Raw genomic sequence first — 20,890 nt, forward strand, 5'->3', positions numbered from 1 at the left:
TTCAAAATCTCGTTCAGGAAGCAGTAAAACGCAAATACTTATTTGTAAATTACAACATACCAGAGGTGATTATATCGACGCATATACATCGTATATCTTCATTTGTAAATTACAACATACCGAAGGTGTTTATAATCGACGTATATTACCTTTTATATCTTAATGTTCGAGTCAAAACCACTCGACATACAGACCGTAGTAGCAGCATTATACTTATAATTGTGTGCAGATCAACATGATATGATGGAATGATATTTGGACAAACTCCAAAGTATATTATTTTGTCCTTCACTCGAGCGCTGTTTATTTACCTCGGTAGAAAGACATGCGAAAAAGCATGCAAGGGCATTTAATAACATGTTGTAAATTATATTGTCTAAAGCATGCGGAAGAAAATTTTGTCAAGTAGTTTGAAGACAATTAAGAATGCCGGTTTGTTTTTTGTTAAGCGCGATTAATCAGTTTATTCCACGAATAATTACATTAGAACAATAGACAAGGTTAAGTGTTCAAGGGTTTTCGAGGATACAAATTATTCTTAAATCATATAAGACGAAATAGAGGGTATTAATAAATCTTCATATATCTTATATTTCATCTCATCACAGGAAAATTATGATAAGATTTCTGCCATTTGTTTGAAAGATGATCATTATCCGCGGAAATGACATATTAGTCCAAAATGAAATATATAAATTATTCAAGCTGAGACTGTCAACTAGCGCTCAATGTCAAAACCCTTTGAAGAAAACTCGTTACTTATAAAGCAATTAATATATTTTATTCAACGTCGCCATTAAGAAACATCATTAAAGCTGGTTTTGCTTAGATCCGCCGATCACTTCTACTTTGGTCTCCAATGAATCTCACCTTGAACATTTCAATAAGATATCTAAGGCAAAACCATACGCTGAGCGCTCGGGGACACCCTAAAGGTTACCAGCAGAATTTATACAATCAAATAATGAATGTGCTTAATTGGTTACGCCAAAAACTAGGTAAGGCCTGGAACCGACGACCTTACGCCTTACGATCATTACTGAAACTAGGCCCTGAATTACACCCATACTAAATAACTTCAGCACATCCTGTTCCTCGCAGCGTCCTCGGTCTGACTGTAGAGGTTTAAGGTTAGATACCACTGAATAAATGTCCAGTATAGTCTGTAGTCAATTGATCAATTGATAAGTATTAACCAATTTGCTTAAAAAACGCATGTAACCCTAAGTATTCACTTCCTTATTGGTTTAGATTGCCCTTGACTTGTTGAATGAAAACTTTTTCTCCCAACCCGGATTATAAGTATCTTTCATGGCCGCGCGTGAAATATAGGTTCCTCACCACCCGAGCGTAGGGTGTTTTGCGGAAAAAAGTATCTACCATATTGGCCGCTCGTGTAAGATAGGTTTATCCCAACCCTCTCGTCACTCATGAAATATTTACTTCTGATGTACATGAGGTGAAATATAATACGATCTTGCACTAAATCAAACAACTTTCCTCTATTTAACAGTGTGTGTATACCACGTGATAAATTACGTCATATATGCTACGTCGGAAGGCAAGATTTTGCTTAAAATGAAGACTTAAATCAAGAATAACTTTTCTTTTACAACAACGTTTTAAATGAAACAACGGGCAGTCTATGCCGCTTAAAGAGCCCCGCATTTGGTGTATTTATACCGATAAAGTCAATAGTTTCATCGAACACTTCGACAAACCAGTTTCCAAAATCATGTTTTGACAGTGCTCCGTCAGACGGCCGTATTGTGAAAAGGGTTGTCGAAGTGTTTAAAGAAACTACACTCTCAATCAAACTCTGGTAAAAGCCGAAAGCGAGGGTCCGTAAGAGGCGAAGACTGCGCTTTGTTTAATTTAAAATGGTGAAGAAATAGTGAAGTTATCTTCGTTTAAAGTATTTTTTGAAATCAAAATAATGACTTCCGACATAGCATTTATGAAGCAATTTATCACGTGGGCTACACACACTGATTTAGAATGCATTTAATGCCGAATATTTCTTACCCCAGTTTAAAGACATGATACAATGAAAACGCATAAAAAACAACAACAATCACACTATCTTTTGAATAGCTATATAAAGGTAGTTGTCTAACGTCTAGTGTATTATATTCATCAAACATGTATCACAGTAATACAACCCAGTATTGCCACGAGATCAAAGTTCAACTTGTCCGAACATTACATTATAAGTAATAATAACCATCTGTAACTAGCTCCCTGACTGTAGTAGAAGATTCTTGATTGTAAATATCTCCAACCAACAAGTCCAAGCCCGTCAAAGTGATGTAAAAAAGACCAGAACAGGATATTCGAGATCCCGTAGTTGTTTTACGACGGCAGAGTTGTCAACGATAAGTCCAGTTATTTATTACCTTCTATTTCTGAACATTGTCTACCATATATAGACCACTCGATCTTACATCCTCGCTCAAGGTAAGGATTTGTCTGATTTGTCGGTCGGGCGCCGTCGTTACATCAAGGTGGAATGCATAATTATACATGTCATAACAAACGAGCACATAATATATGTCAGTATCGACGTGGATAAAGGATTAGCTGAACCTTTTACACCAATTAATGTTCCTGCAATATTTGGTTGTTTTTTGTTTTGTTTTTTGTAATTATGTACTCCATAATGTGTTGACATTTAAAGGTCGTCATGATATATAGCCCCTTGCAGGCCTGACAGCTGAACAAATACACCACATTGCATGTTATAATATTAAAATAACAAATGAAAAAAAGGTATCTCAAGGTTGGTTGCATGGCACTTACAGTTAGTGTGTGGGGAATATAGGGAACCCGGGATGGTAAACAGTGTGATGGCCATGTGATTTGTGGTGTTAAGAGCGTGATGGTGTAGTGTTATCAATGCCAGCCTCTGTTGGCTTACAGATCCCCCACCCCCCTTGAAATGTTTACTCAAGGCCTCTCATTGAGCATGATGGTGTAGTGTTAACGATGACCCCCTTCGTTGGCGCGTTCAGCTCCACCCTCCTGAACTGTTTTACTCGTGGCCTCCCATCGAGCGTGATGCCCGGGTTGTGATGAGGCAGTAAGAGTTGGAAAGAGGGGTCAACATTGGGATGTTGATGTCAAACCCTATTACAATGTGCAAATGTAGTTAAGTAAAATTAATTGTAAACAACGAGCGATTGTAGACGTATAATATATGAATCACTCTGGTCTTCGGAGTTCACAACGTAAGAACGTTGACGGATGTTTCGGGCATTCTTTGCTAAACTTCACATATACCGATAAAAGGTTAATTGAAATATACGTTACTAATGTTTCTTGTCTGTCTGGGTTGATTAACAGTAAGTTATTGTTGCCAGTGTCTGTTGCACCCAAATAATCAAACCATAATTTGTTTCAAATAGGTTTTTTTTCTTCTTCCTGAAGCGTACGAATCGTTGGGTGAATGCAATAAGGAGCCAACACCTTCTACATTTAATGCCGCTTAGGTATTTCTGGAATTAATCCCAATCTTCTCTCCGCTTTAAATAAAATATCGCGGGGTTAAAAGGACTAGAAACCAGATGATACAACTGCAAGAAAAAAATAAAATTATCAAAAAAATAAAATTGATATCGTTGTGTTCAACGCATTGATTTATCCTTACGGATGAACCATATCCCCTACGACACATGTTTCTTTTGCAATTTTTGCGTATTTTTGGAATTCGAAATTTACTGGGTTTGTTTACCACGTATATCCCAGTCAATCTAAAAATAGCGTCGGTATATTTATCTGTACTTATCACGTGACTTTCACATGCTAAATATACACGCTATAAACTGAGTAAGCATTATGCCCTAGTTTTAAAGGGATAAACTCAGCTGAGACAGAAACAAAATATTCTTTTATTCATGTAAAGTGAAGTATTATCTGCCTCAATTTAACTGGTTTTGTTAATTCTAGTCTTGTTTTGAGGAAATACTGCATTCGCCGATTTTGGGCCATCTTGTGTATAGTCCCTTAAATGCCAAGAGGTAATAAGCGATATTAATATACTAGTATAGGTTTGCGTTAACACCAAGAGTTATTTATAAAACATATTCCTGCGTTAATTGTTGACAGATGTTAAAATGTAAGGCATTCATTATATATGATTTGAAGGTTATTTGTTTCATTATTTAAATTGTAATTAATTAAAATGACAACAATTATGGCTTTACAAACAAACACACAGGAGCATTGCGAGACAGATGTTAAATACATTACAGAGGTAAGCTGATTCGATGAAACATGTTACAACCCTTCTTTAAACTCAAAACATAAAAAACACAGTTTGTCTGACGACCTCTGCGAAGCCAAGGTGAACGACCGCCAGACGAAGTCAGAGGTCAACGTTTTTGTTAGGAAGAGAAACATAATTATGGATGGTGTTATAAGATGCTAGGCTGAGAATTATCTTACAGGTTCTTCATTGCGACTGAAGTGATTTCTTCACTCACTACTTTGAGCGCATCGTTTAAAAAAAGATACATAAAGCGCTGACTGTGTTGAAAGTCTGTAGGCAACCGATAAGTGCATTTCATTACATAATAATTTAAATTGATTACTTGTTAATACAATTAGCTAGTTTCATGAAAGTAACTGATAAACCTATATGTTTTAGCCAGGATATATGAATATTGCTTTCATTTGCTAGAGTAAAATTAATTAAATGAAACCCGATATTGGGTCAGGACGTTTTGACTATTTTCGTTATAGGTAATGTAAAACAGATTTCCATTTTCTGCTTAATTATTCATAATTATATCTATTCCCTTCGGTTCATCGCCAAGATTCATTTAAGATTCTTCGGCTGGCTTTCAAATTCACATTAACGTTACAATATTATGAAAGTTTTTTTTAAATAAAGTGGTATTTCAATTCGCACTATTTTAAACCGCATCCGGGTTTTTGATCACCATGCGTCCAATTTTGTAACCCTACGCATTAATTCTTTAATATGTCATCTTGAAAAGTAGATCTCACGATACCTGATTTCGATAGTCTGTAGGCCTGCTTAAAATAATGGATTCAATAAAAGATATTTTACTTATGTATATTTCCAAAAGACAAATACGTTCCTTAAAACATATCGAAGATGATCAATGAACAGGCCCCAATTTTTCAAAACATCTTAAGTCCCGTGTAACAGGATAAAGTTAAGCTTTATCTCTTTTTTGGTAAACATTGTATAATGTTTAGATTTTTATAATAAGATTTTTGGCCCATAAAAGGAAATTAACTTAATGAAAATCTCAATATAAACTATTTTTTATTCCGTGAGTTCAAGATTAAATAAATAAATTGGCTTATTAAAATAAGTTACTTAAGTTTTTATGCTTAAGAACTATGGAGAAAGTGGGTTCTGTAGGAGTTGGCAGAAGATAACAACATGCTATTGAAAACAATAAAGTAAGTACTTGGTACTTAAAACTTGCTGTTATTAATAGCTGTTTTATTATTTTTCAATGGTTTCTTCACATTTCCTTTAGGCATCGAGAGCACAATGAAACAGACTAAAACATACTGTAAAGGCTATCTGTGAGAGTGCAGCTTTTAAGGCAGTCATATGACAGAAACAGTTATGTGTAGAACTCAAGTCTCAATGTATCTATGTTCAACTTCATAAGGAAATCATTAAAAAAAACAAATAAATATTCAGCGGGAATAAAGGGAAATTATTAAAGGAGACCAAGCTAATAGGCAATTAGAACGCATTCAAACCGACAGGGTATATGTTGTTGCTGTTATTTTTCAACAACACCAAAATACACACATATTACAATACCTGTTTTTTTCTTCATAAGTATATGATTAATTTAATTGCAAACATGTTACTTTTCATCAATCAATGCTTTGCTATTAAACAAGTTCACATAAAATAGAATGACGTGCACATATAGTAGGTGCTTACTTTAATTGCTATTAATTTTGATCATTAGATGCATTATGTATTAATGTTCGTCTGTAAAGCAACATTAGTCTGCACCAAGGAGACATTTGTCACATATTTGCACCGTATATATGGTTGTGTAGGTATATAGAATACTTATCTGTACTAACACGGGACATTCAAAATTAAAAGGACATTTAAATGTCGGCACACAGCTGCTACAGCAGTTTTTAAGTAGGCGGCATTTTTAATGATGTTTATTTCGTTTTGTGATGCAAGGGAAGTAACTTTTATATTATTGCTTTGCACCAATGATAGTTGACTGGGGCAATATTTGTGTTCGTTATAACAACAAAGAAAGAACGTATGCCATCAACTTCAAGTTCATCTCAAATACTAATAATTAATAATGAACATATTTGACCGTACGTCATTTTTCCAGGTATCTGTATGGCATTTGAACAAAGCACGATTAAGAATGTATGAATTAATGCCGAATGTTTGCTGTCTGAAACAAAAACGTCTGAAAAGTTTCATGAATACCATCGTATGCATATATAAAGTCGAATTAGTTCACTCAAACTCGCTTGGCTCGAGCTGGATGGAGGTAAAGGACTAATTATGTGTACATACAGTAAGCATTTCCGCTTGGCTCGAATTTCCCGAGGCTTGAAGTAGTTTGGCCGGTGGCTGGGAGTTCGTCTTACCACCAAAGTGCTTTGGACTCTTGTAGCATGGACACAAAGCATTCAAATATAATAGTTCCAAGAAAGAAGGAAATTGGAAGGACAACCGTGTAATAAAGTATGTTTGAACGACCTTGCTCTTGTCCCAAGGGAACAGAGCGCTGAAATGTGTTAGGTCAACCATGTTTTGAAATATGTTTGGACAACCTTGCTCTTGTCCCAAGGGAACAGAGCGCTGAAATGTGTTAGGTCAACCATGTTTTGAAATATGTTTGGACAACCTTGTTCTTGTCCCAAGGGAACAGAGCGCTGATATGTGTTTAAGTGTGTTAGGTCAACCATGTTTTGAAATATGTTTGGACAACCTTGATCTTGTTCCAAGGGAACAGAGCGCTGATATGTGTTTAAGTGTGTTAGGTCAACCATGTTTTGAAATATGTTTGGACAACCTTGATCTTGTTCCAAGGGAACAGAGCGTTAAAATATGTTAGGTTAACCAAGTATTAAAGAATGTTTGAACGACACTGATTTTGTCCAAAGGGAACAGAGCGCTGAAATAAGTTAGAACAAACATGTATTGAAGTAAGTTTGGACAACCTCGCTCTTGTCCCAATGGAACAGAGCGCTGAAATATGTTAGGACAAACATGTTTTGAAGTAAGTTTGGACAACCTCGCTCTTGTCCCACGGAACAAAGCGCTGTTATATGATCATAGAACAAACATGTATTGAAGTATGTTTTGACTTCCTTGCTTCTGTACCAAGTGATCAAAGCTGTTATATAATTGGACGACCTGAACTATATAGGCCTCATGCCAAAACTTAATCCATGTGTAGGGGATTTGGGATCCTGGAAAAAATCTGCACAAGGCCACTTACCTCCATGAGGAAAGGAAGAACAGGGATGAAGGTGCGCGTTGCCTTGCAGATCTCCGTCAGGGCTCGTACACAGTGGAACCTCAACGGGTAGTAACGCTGTGTTGGAACCAACCTGAGAGAAGTGAACAATGTTCCGCATGTTTTAAATAAGGAGAGGAAAGTGCATCTGATATAAAAGTCACCGAGATGGGCTCAATCTAGAGGGAAACTTTTTAGAAAAACTATCCACAAAATGTCAAACTTTTCCCTTTTTTGACCTGATATGCATTAACTCTTTATGATATACAATTAAGAATGAGATAGAAATTTCCCTTTAATTTCTATAAAAATGCTTCCTGTTGCTTGATCCCTGATTCAGTGATTTCTACTTCTTATTTGAATCGTTCAATTCCGTTCAATTCCGTAACATTTTTATAAAACTTAGTTCTGTGGCCACCAAAAAATTTCATGAAGATGTCTGATTTTCCAACATAACACCTCATTCACAGTATTATGCAGTCACTGTAACTGTACAGTAAAAACATTTAGCTTCAAAACATAGTTTTCTCTCTACTTACTTGATGGTCCCTATGATGACCTGGGTTAGGGGGTAGATTAGGGGCTCCATGATGTCATTAGGGTACATGGTACACAGCACCCGGGTCCACAGTCCGATACAGTGGATGAACTGCCAATTGTACACTGCCTGGCATGACTCCTGGTGAAGGGAAATATGTGGTTATTACATCATGAAGTAGGGGATACATTATTGGCCCTAAACCAGCGTAGAATACACAGTGTACAGAATTCAGGGTCACAGTCCAATACAGTCCATGAACTGCCAGTTGTATACTTCATAACATGAGAATTAATAAGTGGCATAGGGGCTGTGGCAGCCAGAATTTTGCAGCATGGCAATATAAATCGAAACAACAAACAACAGTGCAAGAATGATAATATCTGTCATGTGTTTCCATTCTAAATAGAAAAATCCGACCAGAGGGCACCTGCTTTGCCAGTAGAAATAGAGTTTTCCAGCTGAATTCACCGGAAATGCCGGTGTGCTAGAAGGAGGGTACATAATTACAATAAATCAAACACATAATATGCACCCAAAGTTCAATACAATGTAAATGTTGGCTGTTGTGTACAGACTGCCATGATTCCAAGAGCAGTTAAATTAAAATGTAAAAATAAACATATTAAGGTATCAGTATTAGGGCATAGATTAAGAAACCTCTGACTTTGTAAAAGGGTAGATTAGGTGTTCCACGAGTTTAATAGCATTGAATCTGCACAGAACCTGTTGTATTATAGACCAAATCAGCAAATGGTTCATTAGTATACAGCCTGGCAAGGCGCTTGAGGACAATAATTTACAAATTACAAGCATGTCAATATTATGGACACATGCTGTATAGATATCATATGAGTCCATAATGTTTTACAGTGCAGTAATGTAATACTAACAGACATATTCATTAGCATTAAATGTCCTTTGTCAGTCAGCTGATTAATAATTATCATAACAATTCCATTGTTACAAAGGCAGTTTAAATTTGACTACAAAAAAGCCGTTTTTTTCATTTCATCAACTGCTTGAAATATATACAACATAAGCTAGTTGCTTTCAAATAAAATTAAAATGTTTTGCTTAACAAGAGCAAGCCTTTGATAAGTTCTTCTTATAAAAAAATAAATAAACAAACCCAGAATTAAGAGTCATCTAAAAATTACCTTCTTTTTGGTAGTGATGGCATTACGGAGGTGTATTGCCAGCTGCCTGATGTATATAAAGGCATACTGGTACGCCAGACTGTAGTCCAGCACAAGGATCTCCACAAATGACCGCTGCATGAAGTTGATCAGCGGCAGGGTGTTGGGGGACGTGAACTTGCTGTTACGAACATATGCCATGTACATTTGCTGAAAAGTGGGACAATGTAAAAAATATTATCATAAATAATATGACATTTACTATCCAATCACAACAGCAATTGTGCCGTTGTCAACATGTTTTGATATTAGACAAAATGTTATATATATGTATTATAGGGGCCATGAAAAATTATTTTTGAACATACATTTTTAAGGAGATGAAAGATAAATTCTAGCTGTAACAAATAGTTCATATAATTTAGATATAAAAATGATGGTGAATTATTTTCCATGAAAATTGAAATTTTTCTAAAATAATTATTCCTTTTTACCATATATTCTAATGTTGCATTTCTTTTAATAACTGTATTTTAACTGAAGCCCTATTGGGCAAATGCCAATGCTCTTCTGGTTTTTCTCTCAGTGATACAAAGGGCATAACTTAATATTTATTGAAGCCAGACATACGAGCCTTGTGTGTATTGTCCTTGGCAACATGTGTTCCTGTTGCATTTGAATAACTTGATTGATTTTCAATTTTATGGCCAAGGTTAAAGTAAGGTTAAAGTTTTTTACCAATGAAGTCAAAAAACACAGGGTCTGGCGCTGCCAAATAGGCGTTGACATTACCTGAACTTGTTTTAGCTAAAAAGACATTATTTGATAAAAAAAAAAATCATGAAACATATCCTGCATGTTTCTAGCCTACCTTGACACAGTTCTCGAGGTGAGCCTCCTGGTTGACCCTGATCATCCGGTTCACACAGAGGAATGCCAGGATACGAGATGTCTCTTCCCCCGAGCTCCACTGATTGATCACCCTCTGAAACAATCATTTGGGTTTCAATTAAAAGGCTAAAAATGCTAAGTTATTTTTCCCAATGAATCAAATACTAAAAATGTACAATGGGCTGTTTCGATAAAGATATATTTGTCAATTTTAGTCGTAGATTGAATTTACAGCTGAACCCCATTGGCTCGAACTCGCTTGGTTCCAAGTTCTTGTTGGCTTGAACTTGATGTAAAGGACCCATTTCTTTATACTGAGGGTAACGATTCCCTCTTGGCACAAATTTTCCGAGGCTCGATGTATTTTTGCCCGTCCCTGTGAGTTTGAGCCAAAGGGTTTAGACTGTATTGTCATATTTTTGTTGTTTTGCTACATATTTGAACTTGAGCATGTACTGAACATACACACTAAGTTGGGAATAGCATTGACTTTGTGTGTTTATTTTTAATACTTGCTAAAGTTTAATTTACCTAATAAAAGCAAAATAATGAAACTTTGACAGTAAGATCATTTTAATTTAAAACTAAAATCAACTAAGGGTTTATTGAAATGGCCTCCAGAAAAGTCAAGAAAAATTAGAAAAACGACTAGGCCACCAGGACTTAAACAAAGTGATTGATATTTTAACCTTTTAACAAAACATTGAAATGCTAATGTCAATCAACAATGTGCAACAAGAAAGCCACAACTAAGTGACCATTAGGGTTATTAACTCTTAAGAACATTTTGGTCAAAGACATTATTTGAGCAAATGTCCACAAAAAACATGAGTGAGTCCCTATACATTAATAAAAAATGTTTGTTTTTTAATTCATTAACAATTCTTGCTCTAGGAGTGTTGTTCTTTCTAGCTCATACAGTATATCTACCAGTGGCAAATTTTTGAAACAAAATATAAAACGCTTTTTCTTTAATAACATTTCTTCATGAGGAATTGATTGGAAAAGGTGGAAATTCTAATTACAATGTGGTACATTGTAAGTGCAATTTCAAATTGGTTTGAAATTTCTTAAAGTCACGATATAGTCTTATAACATGACATTTCAATGGTTTAGTTACCATAGAAACCAATTTATACATGGTGGTTAAATTGATCACTCTTTTAATGTAAATGTTTCATTTCATACGAATACCTTTCTAAGAAAGCTATTTTCTGCAACACTGAGAAGACTCACAGTTAAACAAACTATATCTCAACTGCATGATAACTTAATGTACTGTGTTTGTAGTCTGTAAATGATACAGGAGGTTTTATATCACACCTAGTGTAATAAGTTAGATAATAATGCTATTTCTATCATAAACAAATCACTAGCTTGAAATAACCTCATTGTGTAATTTTGATATATCTATTAATATATACATATATCAACGCTAGAATAATAACTTTTATTGTGACACCATTCTTGAATAGAGTAAAAGAGGGGAGAGCTAACTAGCGATTTTTTATGTATACTGCGATGTACATAATCTCAAGTATTGATGATTGCAATAGAATATCAACATTCCTGGTCATTCAATACAAAATTTATAAATGCTCCATCTAAATCAATTTTAGAAAACTTGTTAATAAATACCGTATTGAAAAACAACAAATAACCCCTATTTAAAAACTCATTCTACATGAAATATATGAAATTCTATTGAAAAGAACCTCAACTATTTTCATTAACACTAATCTACCAGTCGTTGCAAGAAAGCACTGCTGAAAAAACTGCAATAAATAATCACTACTAGTGTTTATGAAATACTAACACAGCTATGTAGATTTTCTGTAAATTGTGTTTAAGTATACACACTGGCTTCTTCCTAAGGCCATGACAAATTAACTATAAGTTTTACATCATCTAGCTGGTAGAATCTTCGACCCCCCCCCAACCCCCCCCCCAAAATATAAAACATAAATGTTTTTAACTTAAGTAGCTTTTAAAAACTGCTGGATGTCATTCAACCTGAACGGTAGACATGGATTAATAAGGGGATTATAAGTATCTTCCATGACCGAGAGTGTAAGATAGGTTCATTCTGACCCGAGCGTAGGGTGTTTGGCGGATACGAGGTTTACGGTATTTCCGCAAAACACCCTGCGCGAGGGTCGGGATGAACAAGAGCGGCTATGGTAGATGCTTTTTCTCCCACCTCAGTTAAACAAAATTAAGTAAAAATGAATTTTTTTGCTGGAACTCTTTTGTGCTTAGTGAAAATAAATGCGTAAGGATATGTAATAATTTGTGGTTGTCATGGATATGCGCGCAGTGATTTGGGTTATGTTAACAGTCAGATAGGTCTTTAAATAGTTCGGAGGAGAGTGAAGCATTATTTCTTGAAAGGTGCGTGAAAACTGCTTGAATAGTGACATTTGAAGCGAGAAATCTTTAATAAGCGATCTAAATATTGCCACAAAACAAGGTTTCCATGGTGCTACAGACAACAGTCTTCAACAAGGGAGGTAATTACAATGTGGTGACCATTGAAAAGGAGTTCCATATGGGCATTGTATTTTCGCCCGAGGGCAAGATAAGAATTTCTATCATGGTTAAATTATTGGATCTACTTATCTGAGGTGGGAGAAAATATTTTCTCAATAATAACAGCACATGGCTGTATCATTCATCAGAAGACTTTGACCACTTAATACTAATATCCTCAAAATAGTGATCAGGTTGAGTTAGGCTCCAAATACTGTCTTGTTAATTACTTGACCATTTTTCCACGAAAAACAAGATGAGCTTAGAATATGGTAACCCATCTATTATTATTCATAGATACAATACCTTCAGCATGAGTTTTGTGAGTTTTGGGAAGCAGGCGTAGAAGGCGATGAGCCGATGTACGTGTTTCAACAGAACGTTCACCATATTGCTCTCTGATAGGCCTGTCATCAGCTGAAGCGGAAATTTTCATATGTGGTTTACTCTTAAACATTAAATTAAAAGATATAATCTTTGTATGTTTTGCATGTTCGATAAATACACTAAATTTTAAGTGCTTTTGTCTTAAAAAATCATTTTATTTTAAGATTGTGTTTGAAAAGCATGACATTTGACTCAGACTCATTAATGTAAAATTTAAAATGTAACACACACACAAAAAAAAAATATAATAAAATTATTTAAATATGATCATAGCCAAGCTTATTGCCTGTAATATTCACAGCAAAAATTAACATCATTGGTTCAGAAAGCCAATTTTATAAGAAAATAAAGACTTACACATTTGAGTATTGAATCTGAGATGCATTGTTAGTACCAATGGGCCCAGGCAAAAAATTTCATTTTTTTTTGTGTACAGTTCAGTCGAATAATATTGTTAAATTCTGAACACATATTTCACTTGAGAACCTCACAAGATCTTAACTTAAAATTTGCAAACCTGCAAAACATCTGCCAGATAAGATTTCACATCCACTTTTATTTTCCGCCATTTCTGATCGTTAGTCGAGGGCAGAATGGGTTTCTGTAAATCAGGCGTAGTTGACAGGGAAAGAATCTTGTGTAGCGCCCCAGGTATCTCGATTAGACACATTCGCACCACAGCATTGTACACTGAAAATTGAATTTTTTATGTACATTCCACAATTTTTATTTGTTTAACGTGTTTTCATTGTTTTATGGTGAAGTAAGCTATTTTTGTCAGGAGTATATTTTAGGTGTTTTCTGAAAAAGAGTGATGAAAGTTAAAAATCTATATTACACTTCTGGAGATTTACCAATGAAATAAAATGACATTTCACTGTCGAAAAGTGAAATAACAACTTTCTGTTTTTTCACTGTTTTGAAATTTTAACCCCCTCTCCCCTCCACATCCAACTCTAGTGCTTATCCTTTTTTTGCACATAATAAACAGAAAAATAACTTGTTTCAGTGTTTATACCTCAATATATTTCACCTTGTGAACACCAAAAGTAAATACTATGCCACTTGTGAAATATAGCTTTTGGTGCTCACTCAGTGAAATATACTGTAATCTTACACAGAAACAAACAATTATCTTCTATATTGAAGATGTCTTAAATCTATTCCACAAATTTCAACGCTTGTTGCATGAATAGTCAGAAATTAAATAGAGACAATATGTTTGTTGGCAAGAAAGGGACTCGTTTCATTAATTTTGAGAAATGATAGAGCTTTCCAATTCAGATACAAACAACTCAGTGTTACCTTTTGCTCCCTCCACCTTATATTTGGTGGCTGCGGACTCAGTGGCGGTGTGCTGAACGGCAGCTTTGAAGGCGTGAACTGCCTCGTGAAGCAGGGCTGGTGACGGTTGGGACTGGAAAAGGAATGTTTACAACTGAAGACAAGTTACAGTGAGATTAAAATCTTATGTAATCTTTATCTGGATGGTTCTAAGCCGCATAGCTATACTGGTTGGAATTAAACCAACTCCAACTCCAAATTCTGTTTTGAAGGTGTGAAATGCTTATTGGAGATGGGCATGTGAGGTATGGAACTATACATATAGGTGCCCACCTCTCACACAAAGCAGAGTTTGAAATTAGAACAAGGTCATAAGCCCAGCACTGGTAAAATGTTTGCAGGGCTTTTTCAAGTACTGAATTTCATATAGCAGAGCTAGTTACATTTGTTATGCCCATAGAGTAATGTCAGAATTCAGGCTTGATCATCGAAAGGTTTGATTTCGATAACTGCCAATCAGGTCTAAAGTTAGGCTCCCACCAGGCACACTTCCTAATGGACTCTCAAATTGAAAGCACTGTTTCTACCCAAGAAAAAGACACTTGTTTGATTAATATAAGCTTATACATGTCTAGGGTTTTCCACAATCCACAATATGTTACAGAATGAACTATAGGATAGACCATAAAGCTCACACCCTAATTAGTTTAGCACTTGCAAATTGTTTCTACTCCTGGACATGAAATACAAATCAATATCATTGTATTATATGTTTACCTTGAACCTCTTGGTCCACTGTTTCACCATGGCACTCGTCACAGAGGCACGCCCACTTCTCTGCTCTGTCCCACCCACTTCCTCGTCACTGTCAGTCATCACCTAGGTAACAAAACAATATAAGTGACAATACAATATCACCCAGGAAATTAAACATATCACCTTGGTTACAAGGTAATATCAACTCAGTAACAAAACAATATAACCTTAATATCATCTAGGTAACATAAAAATATCACCTAGGTTACAAAACCATATCACTGAAATAACCAAACAAGATCAGGTCCAAGCTAAATAACAATACAACCTTGGTTACAAAACCAGGGTAAGATTTACTTTACGATGCAAGGATGAACAATTTTGTTTTAAAGCTTTTTGTAAAAAATATCACTTCTTGAGATAACAAAACAAATTCAAGTATTTATAAAGAAACAATTTACAAAGTTTTTCTTTAATTTCTCACTTAGTGTTTTAATGATGTTGTTTAAGTTTAAAGTATTGGCTTATATGTAGCACCTTGCCAAGTTCGGAGTTTTTTATATCCTGTGTTGAAAGAACTTAAAGAGAAAAAATAATTAAAATGGAGTTAAACAAGCAAATAGTTCAAAATTTGAACAGCTTAAATTTATACCTCTAATTCGTCAGGTAACGTGTGGACCATTCCTTCTTCATCTGAGTCAGATGAGTCCATGTCAAACTTGATTTCCTCATCATCCATGTCTTCTTCACTGTCACTCTCCTCAGTAACTGCTGCTTTATTTCCTTTCTTCTTCTTTTCAACCTCAAGTTTAAGTTTTTTATCAGATTTCTTTACTTTCTCAACCTTTTCAACAATTTCTTCCTTTTTATCAGCATTTTTCTTCTTTTTGTCTTTCGATTTTTTAGTGGTTTCTTCTTCATTCTTCTTAGCTTCCTCAACCTTCTTTTTCTTACCCTTTTCTTTTGCTGGTTTATCAATATTATTTCCTTTCTGTTTCTTCCCATCATTTTCTTTTTTCTTTCTATCAAAGTCAGCAAGTTCTGCCTTTTTCTTTGCAATTTCTTCCAGATTTTTCTTTTCAAGGAACTTCATAACCTTTTCTTGATTAATTTCATCACCACTATCATCATCTTCATCATCATCAACACCCTCTTCATCACTGTCATCCGCATCATCATCATCAGCTTCAGACGATTCAATTTCCAGATCATCATCACCATTTTCCTCAAGTTCCATGTCTAAACCCACTTCGTCTGACTTGCTATTGTCATCTTCACTGCTGTCTGTGACATCTGAATCTGATGCTTCACCTAAAAAAGAATGAGTTCTCTCATAATTATCTACTTTGATTGCCTGGCTAGATCAGCTGGCAAGGGTGAAATCCTCTCCCTGCTTGGCATGTCTGCCTTAGGGGTCACAGGGTTTGAGTTCCTTTCTTGGTGTTCTTGAGCATATTCACTTTTTTACATTTGAATGGCAACTTTATAGTTAATTGGCAAAATTGAAAGGTTTAGGCATCAAGTCCTTTATTTTTACTTGAAAACAAATGTAAATATGTTCCTATGATTTTTAATGGTCTACACCATGGGTGCCACCATTCTGTTTGCAGTTTAATGAAATATGACATAATTTTTTCTGCAAGTCAGTGAATCCTATCTAACCTAGTAATATTAGGGTTTTAAAAAGGACATGTTTCAACTGCCAACTGTTTATAAAGTTGATATGTATTTAAAGTTTTATACAAAACAAAAGAATCATTTGACAGCCTTAAGTATTTCATTTCAAGAAGGGTGCAAATGCTGGTCTCCATGAGAGCAGATGGGTGCATGATATAAAAAGGAAAAGGTGCAGCAGCCTTCCATAGCTTGCCTTAAACCCTATTTTATGTGTATATGCAATTTGGGTAAAATATTGATAAATTGTATGTAAGCAGTTCACATTTTTATTTCTCAATCTGTTTTTATAAAAAAGATTTATCTGAAAAAAGTAGAGATTTTCCATCTAAGTTTTATGAGGAAAACATGATATTTCCCTTTATTTTCTAGAAAAAAACTTGTTAAAACATGAAACAGTTTTTGCATTTAAACATATTAAAAAAATATGTAATCATCATGTTTGGTGAAACGATTAAAAAAAAAAAAATCGTTAAAAGTATGTTGTTTATGTTGAGATTCCTACTGGATATCAACTCAGTATTCATTTAAAAAACAATGTGATATATATTTTATTTTAAATTTATGTACAAACTACATTTACTATATTTCTGCAATGCATGGCCATGTAGCGCCTGAAATGGCATTGCTTTGTAGTACATGTATTTGGCTTATTAGTGCAAGTAAGAGTTTTATTCAACTCTTCCAGGAAGTGTTATTGAGTTTGCCAAAGGCTCCCTTACTAACAAATTTCCTGAATTTGTTGAATAAAATTGTCTTTTATATAAGGAATTGTGTCAGATCTTAAAATATTACTTATATATTTGGCTTTTATAGCTCTAAATACTATAGGATGTCGCTTTATATCACACACAATTTACAATGCTTTTCATTTAAGACGTCACATCTAAGTTATAACATTAGTTACATATCAAAAATATGATTATAATGAACGTTATTTCATGATAGTGACATCATTTATGACACAATGTTCAGAACTTTGTTAAAGTTAACAACGTGATTAATGACATCGTTGTTAACTTTTTAATAAGGCCTAAAAAAATAATTGTTTGGTTAGGGTTACATTCTTTTCAAAAATAGGTAGGGTAGGTAGGCTTTTTTTTTCTTTTCTTTTTTTTATTAGGTTTTTATAACAAAATTTTTTAGTTTTTCCTTTTTTTTAGTTTTTCCTTTTTTTTTTTCAAACTGACTATAAAAGCGGTAGGGTCGGCGCCTATTCCGTTAGTAGGGTCGAGTAACCCGAACCAAATGTATTTTTTTTCTAGGCCTATGAACTATTTAATGATGGGCTCACACATTTGAATATAAATAAAAAATAAAAATAAAAACTGTTGTCTCAAATCTTTTTAAAAATACAGTAGATCACAAGTGCAGCCATTAAACTTTCAAGAGCAATAACGATTTGAAAATTAACAAATATGAAGTTAACAACTTTGTTTACTTTAACAAAGTTCTGAACAATGGGCCCAATATCTGAAATATCCAATGTTTTTTTCTCACCAAACTGGAGCAGTGATTCATCTTCATCCTTCAAGAACGCGTAGAACTCGGGATCCTGGGCCTGTAACTTCTGCAGGGATGTCTTGTGCTTCAACATCACACCATGGTCACCTTTCATAGCTGGCCTGTGAAATAGCCATTAAATGGAGTTCGTATAATTGAAGTTAACTACACAAAGAAATTGCAAACAAAAAAATAACTCAGTCAATATTATATTTATTGTCGGATATTATTAAAAATAGGTCAACATAAGCTATGTATAGCTTTGGTGCAGTGCATTTAATATACTATGCAAATATATATGTACATATAGTCATGGACCTGATCTGAATCCATCATACTCATTTATGCAAAACTATAAATATATTTATCTGAGTACTATTGAATATTGTAACACAGTCTTCATCTTCATGATGTACAGGTAATATTTAATAAAATAAAGAAAACACTATTCTTAATGCTTACACTGACTTGGTCGACTTTAGTTTTTTGTCTTTCCTCTTCTTGTTACTAGCCTTCTGTTTGGTGCTGACAGCAGCATCTGACTCTGAGTCACTGGAGTCCATGTTTCCAGCCATAAACTCATCCACACTCAGATCTCCAAGTTTCCTACAATTTAGAAGTATGCTTAAAATGAGTATGTAATAAATGTTTTTGTTTCCATTTTACATCCAAAAAATTCCTAAATTCTTGCACAGAGACAAACAATTTTCTGTTTATTATATGCCTGAAAAGGATATAAAATGACTGTTTATTGTCATTTCGGAAACGATGTTGTTGAAATTGTGTCCCAGCCCAGTGTGTGCTGACGTTTTGATTTGAAAGTGAGAGTGGGTTTAAATTTTATAACAGTGAAAAATATCAAATTGTCATTTCACTGTTTAAAACAGTAAATATATATTTTTTATTGCACTGATGAATCTTAATAGACCATTGCAAAGCATATAATAAAATGTTTCATTTCTTGTTGTTTTTAATCATTTAAGTCTAATGAAAATTCATAATTAATTCCTGTATTCCATTATTTTCTAAATAAACTGTTTTCTTATGGTCTCATTTTATTATGAAAAATCCTTCTTAGAAAAAAATCGGATATTGAAATAAATTTTACTGCATTAGCCTTGTCAGAAAAAAATATTTCCAAGTCACTGTTGTCAACAGTTTTCACAATCAGGGATTTTCTGCCCATTTTGGGGAAAAGACCCTAGACATTTTGGGAAAATTTTCGTAGCAAATATGGCTCAATTGGGAAATTTTACAGTTAAAAGAACAAGCTTTTACAGTCAGGGGTGTAAATATTTATTTGCAATACATCATGACACATAATATTTCATATTGATCTCTGAATGTGATGAAAATCTTTGATTTCTGAATTCGATTATTCCCAAAACTTTACATAACACAATTTATTAGGATGTTGAATGAACCAGCACAGGTAGAAAGACTTTCATATAAAATATAAATATCATGCTTAAGTTTTAGATGGCAGTTTTCAAATAAAAATGTCCACCTGCTATTAGTAGCTTATACATCAGCATCAGGTCCCCAGTTGTAGTTTAATTAATAAATTAATGATTGATTTATGGCTGGGATACCAATATTGTCATACACATTTATTATTAAATAAATGTTTTATTTTTAACAATCTGTGTTAGTGTATTGACCAAATCCCAATAGAACTAGTCTTTAAAATCAAGTATCCCCTATGCAATTTCTCCATATAAGTGTCTTCATTCTTCTTACCAAAATTACTAAAAACAAGCGTGCCATTATTTATCTATCCGAAATTGCAAGTATCCGAAATATCTAGTCATTGTGATAAACAAGCCTTTTTTTTAAAAAGAAAAGAAAAAATGGATACGTAAGATAAATAATTGATAAAATAAAATATTGTGTTTTATTATTTAGAACATTCGTGAAGGAATGAATAGCGTTAAAGTAAATGACGCACCTTTTCTTCGCTGACATGCCTTTTTTCATGGAAGCAGCCATTTTGAGAAGCAGACAACAGTATTGGAAAATTGCAGACAACACAAAAATCCTATCCCCGACGCATTAATCTCCCTGTCCAAATTCAATGCTTGTTATGCGCAGTATAGTTTATAGGTTCGTGACTTGCGTCGCTAATATTTCGTGGTCTAGTAAGGATTTCCACTGTTGATGATGATTGATGAAAATAGCTTTTCATTTTGCTCTTTATTTTTCTGCAGTTTGCTTGCATTTAATTTTCTGTTAAGTTAGGTACCCTTGATATATGCATATCTGTTTGATTCTTGGGTGCGGGCCGTAACTGATGTTGGTACTACTCGTGGCACAATCCCATTGCATGTTTGATAATTAATTATTTGACTCAATTTTGACTGTAAACCTGTTTATGTATGCAGAGAATTGTACGATATGAAATAAAATAAGTTGAGAGTTTATGTTAGCCAAATCAATCAATATCAAGTTAATATTTTTGTTTGTATGTATTCCCTGGTACTATACATACAACAGGGTAAAGTAAAGCATATGACCGACAATATCCGGTAGACATTTACATATTAGCTCCAACGATCTTTTTTAACCGAACGTGGATAATTCTTAATTATTTTTTCTACCGGCGACAGCCTGTAAGTAATAATGTAGTTATTAGAACAATACACAGACTACGATGAGTATTTGTTTATCTTGAAAAAAAACTGGCCCTTGGCAAG

General features: G+C 34.3%; 1 protein-coding gene across 1 annotated transcript in view; it reads right to left on the reverse strand.

Annotated features, from left to right (window-relative positions):
- Nucleotides 1-20,192, reverse strand: part of LOC128246721 (nucleolar complex protein 2 homolog) — a 106,652-nt gene extending 86,460 nt beyond the window's left edge. The window contains exons 1-12 of the mRNA XM_052965103.1: nt 20,146-20,192; nt 18,660-18,803; nt 18,195-18,319; nt 15,673-16,331; nt 15,042-15,143; nt 14,286-14,397; nt 13,498-13,670; nt 12,900-13,010; nt 10,045-10,158; nt 9,195-9,383; nt 8,036-8,175; nt 7,479-7,590 (exon numbers count right to left, since the gene is read on the reverse strand). Coding sequence (XP_052821063.1) covers nt 7,479-7,590; nt 8,036-8,175; nt 9,195-9,383; nt 10,045-10,158; nt 12,900-13,010; nt 13,498-13,670; nt 14,286-14,397; nt 15,042-15,143; nt 15,673-16,331; nt 18,195-18,319; nt 18,660-18,803; nt 20,146-20,186 — 2,022 coding nt within the window. The 5' untranslated portion in view covers nt 20,187-20,192. The remainder of the gene's footprint in view (nt 1-7,478; nt 7,591-8,035; nt 8,176-9,194; nt 9,384-10,044; nt 10,159-12,899; nt 13,011-13,497; nt 13,671-14,285; nt 14,398-15,041; nt 15,144-15,672; nt 16,332-18,194; nt 18,320-18,659; nt 18,804-20,145) is intronic.
- Between the last annotated feature and the right edge of the window lie 698 nt (nt 20,193-20,890).

This window comes from Mya arenaria, chromosome 9, assembly GCF_026914265.1.
Source record: "Mya arenaria isolate MELC-2E11 chromosome 9, ASM2691426v1".
Lineage (NCBI taxonomy): Eukaryota > Metazoa > Mollusca > Bivalvia > Myida > Myidae > Mya > Mya arenaria.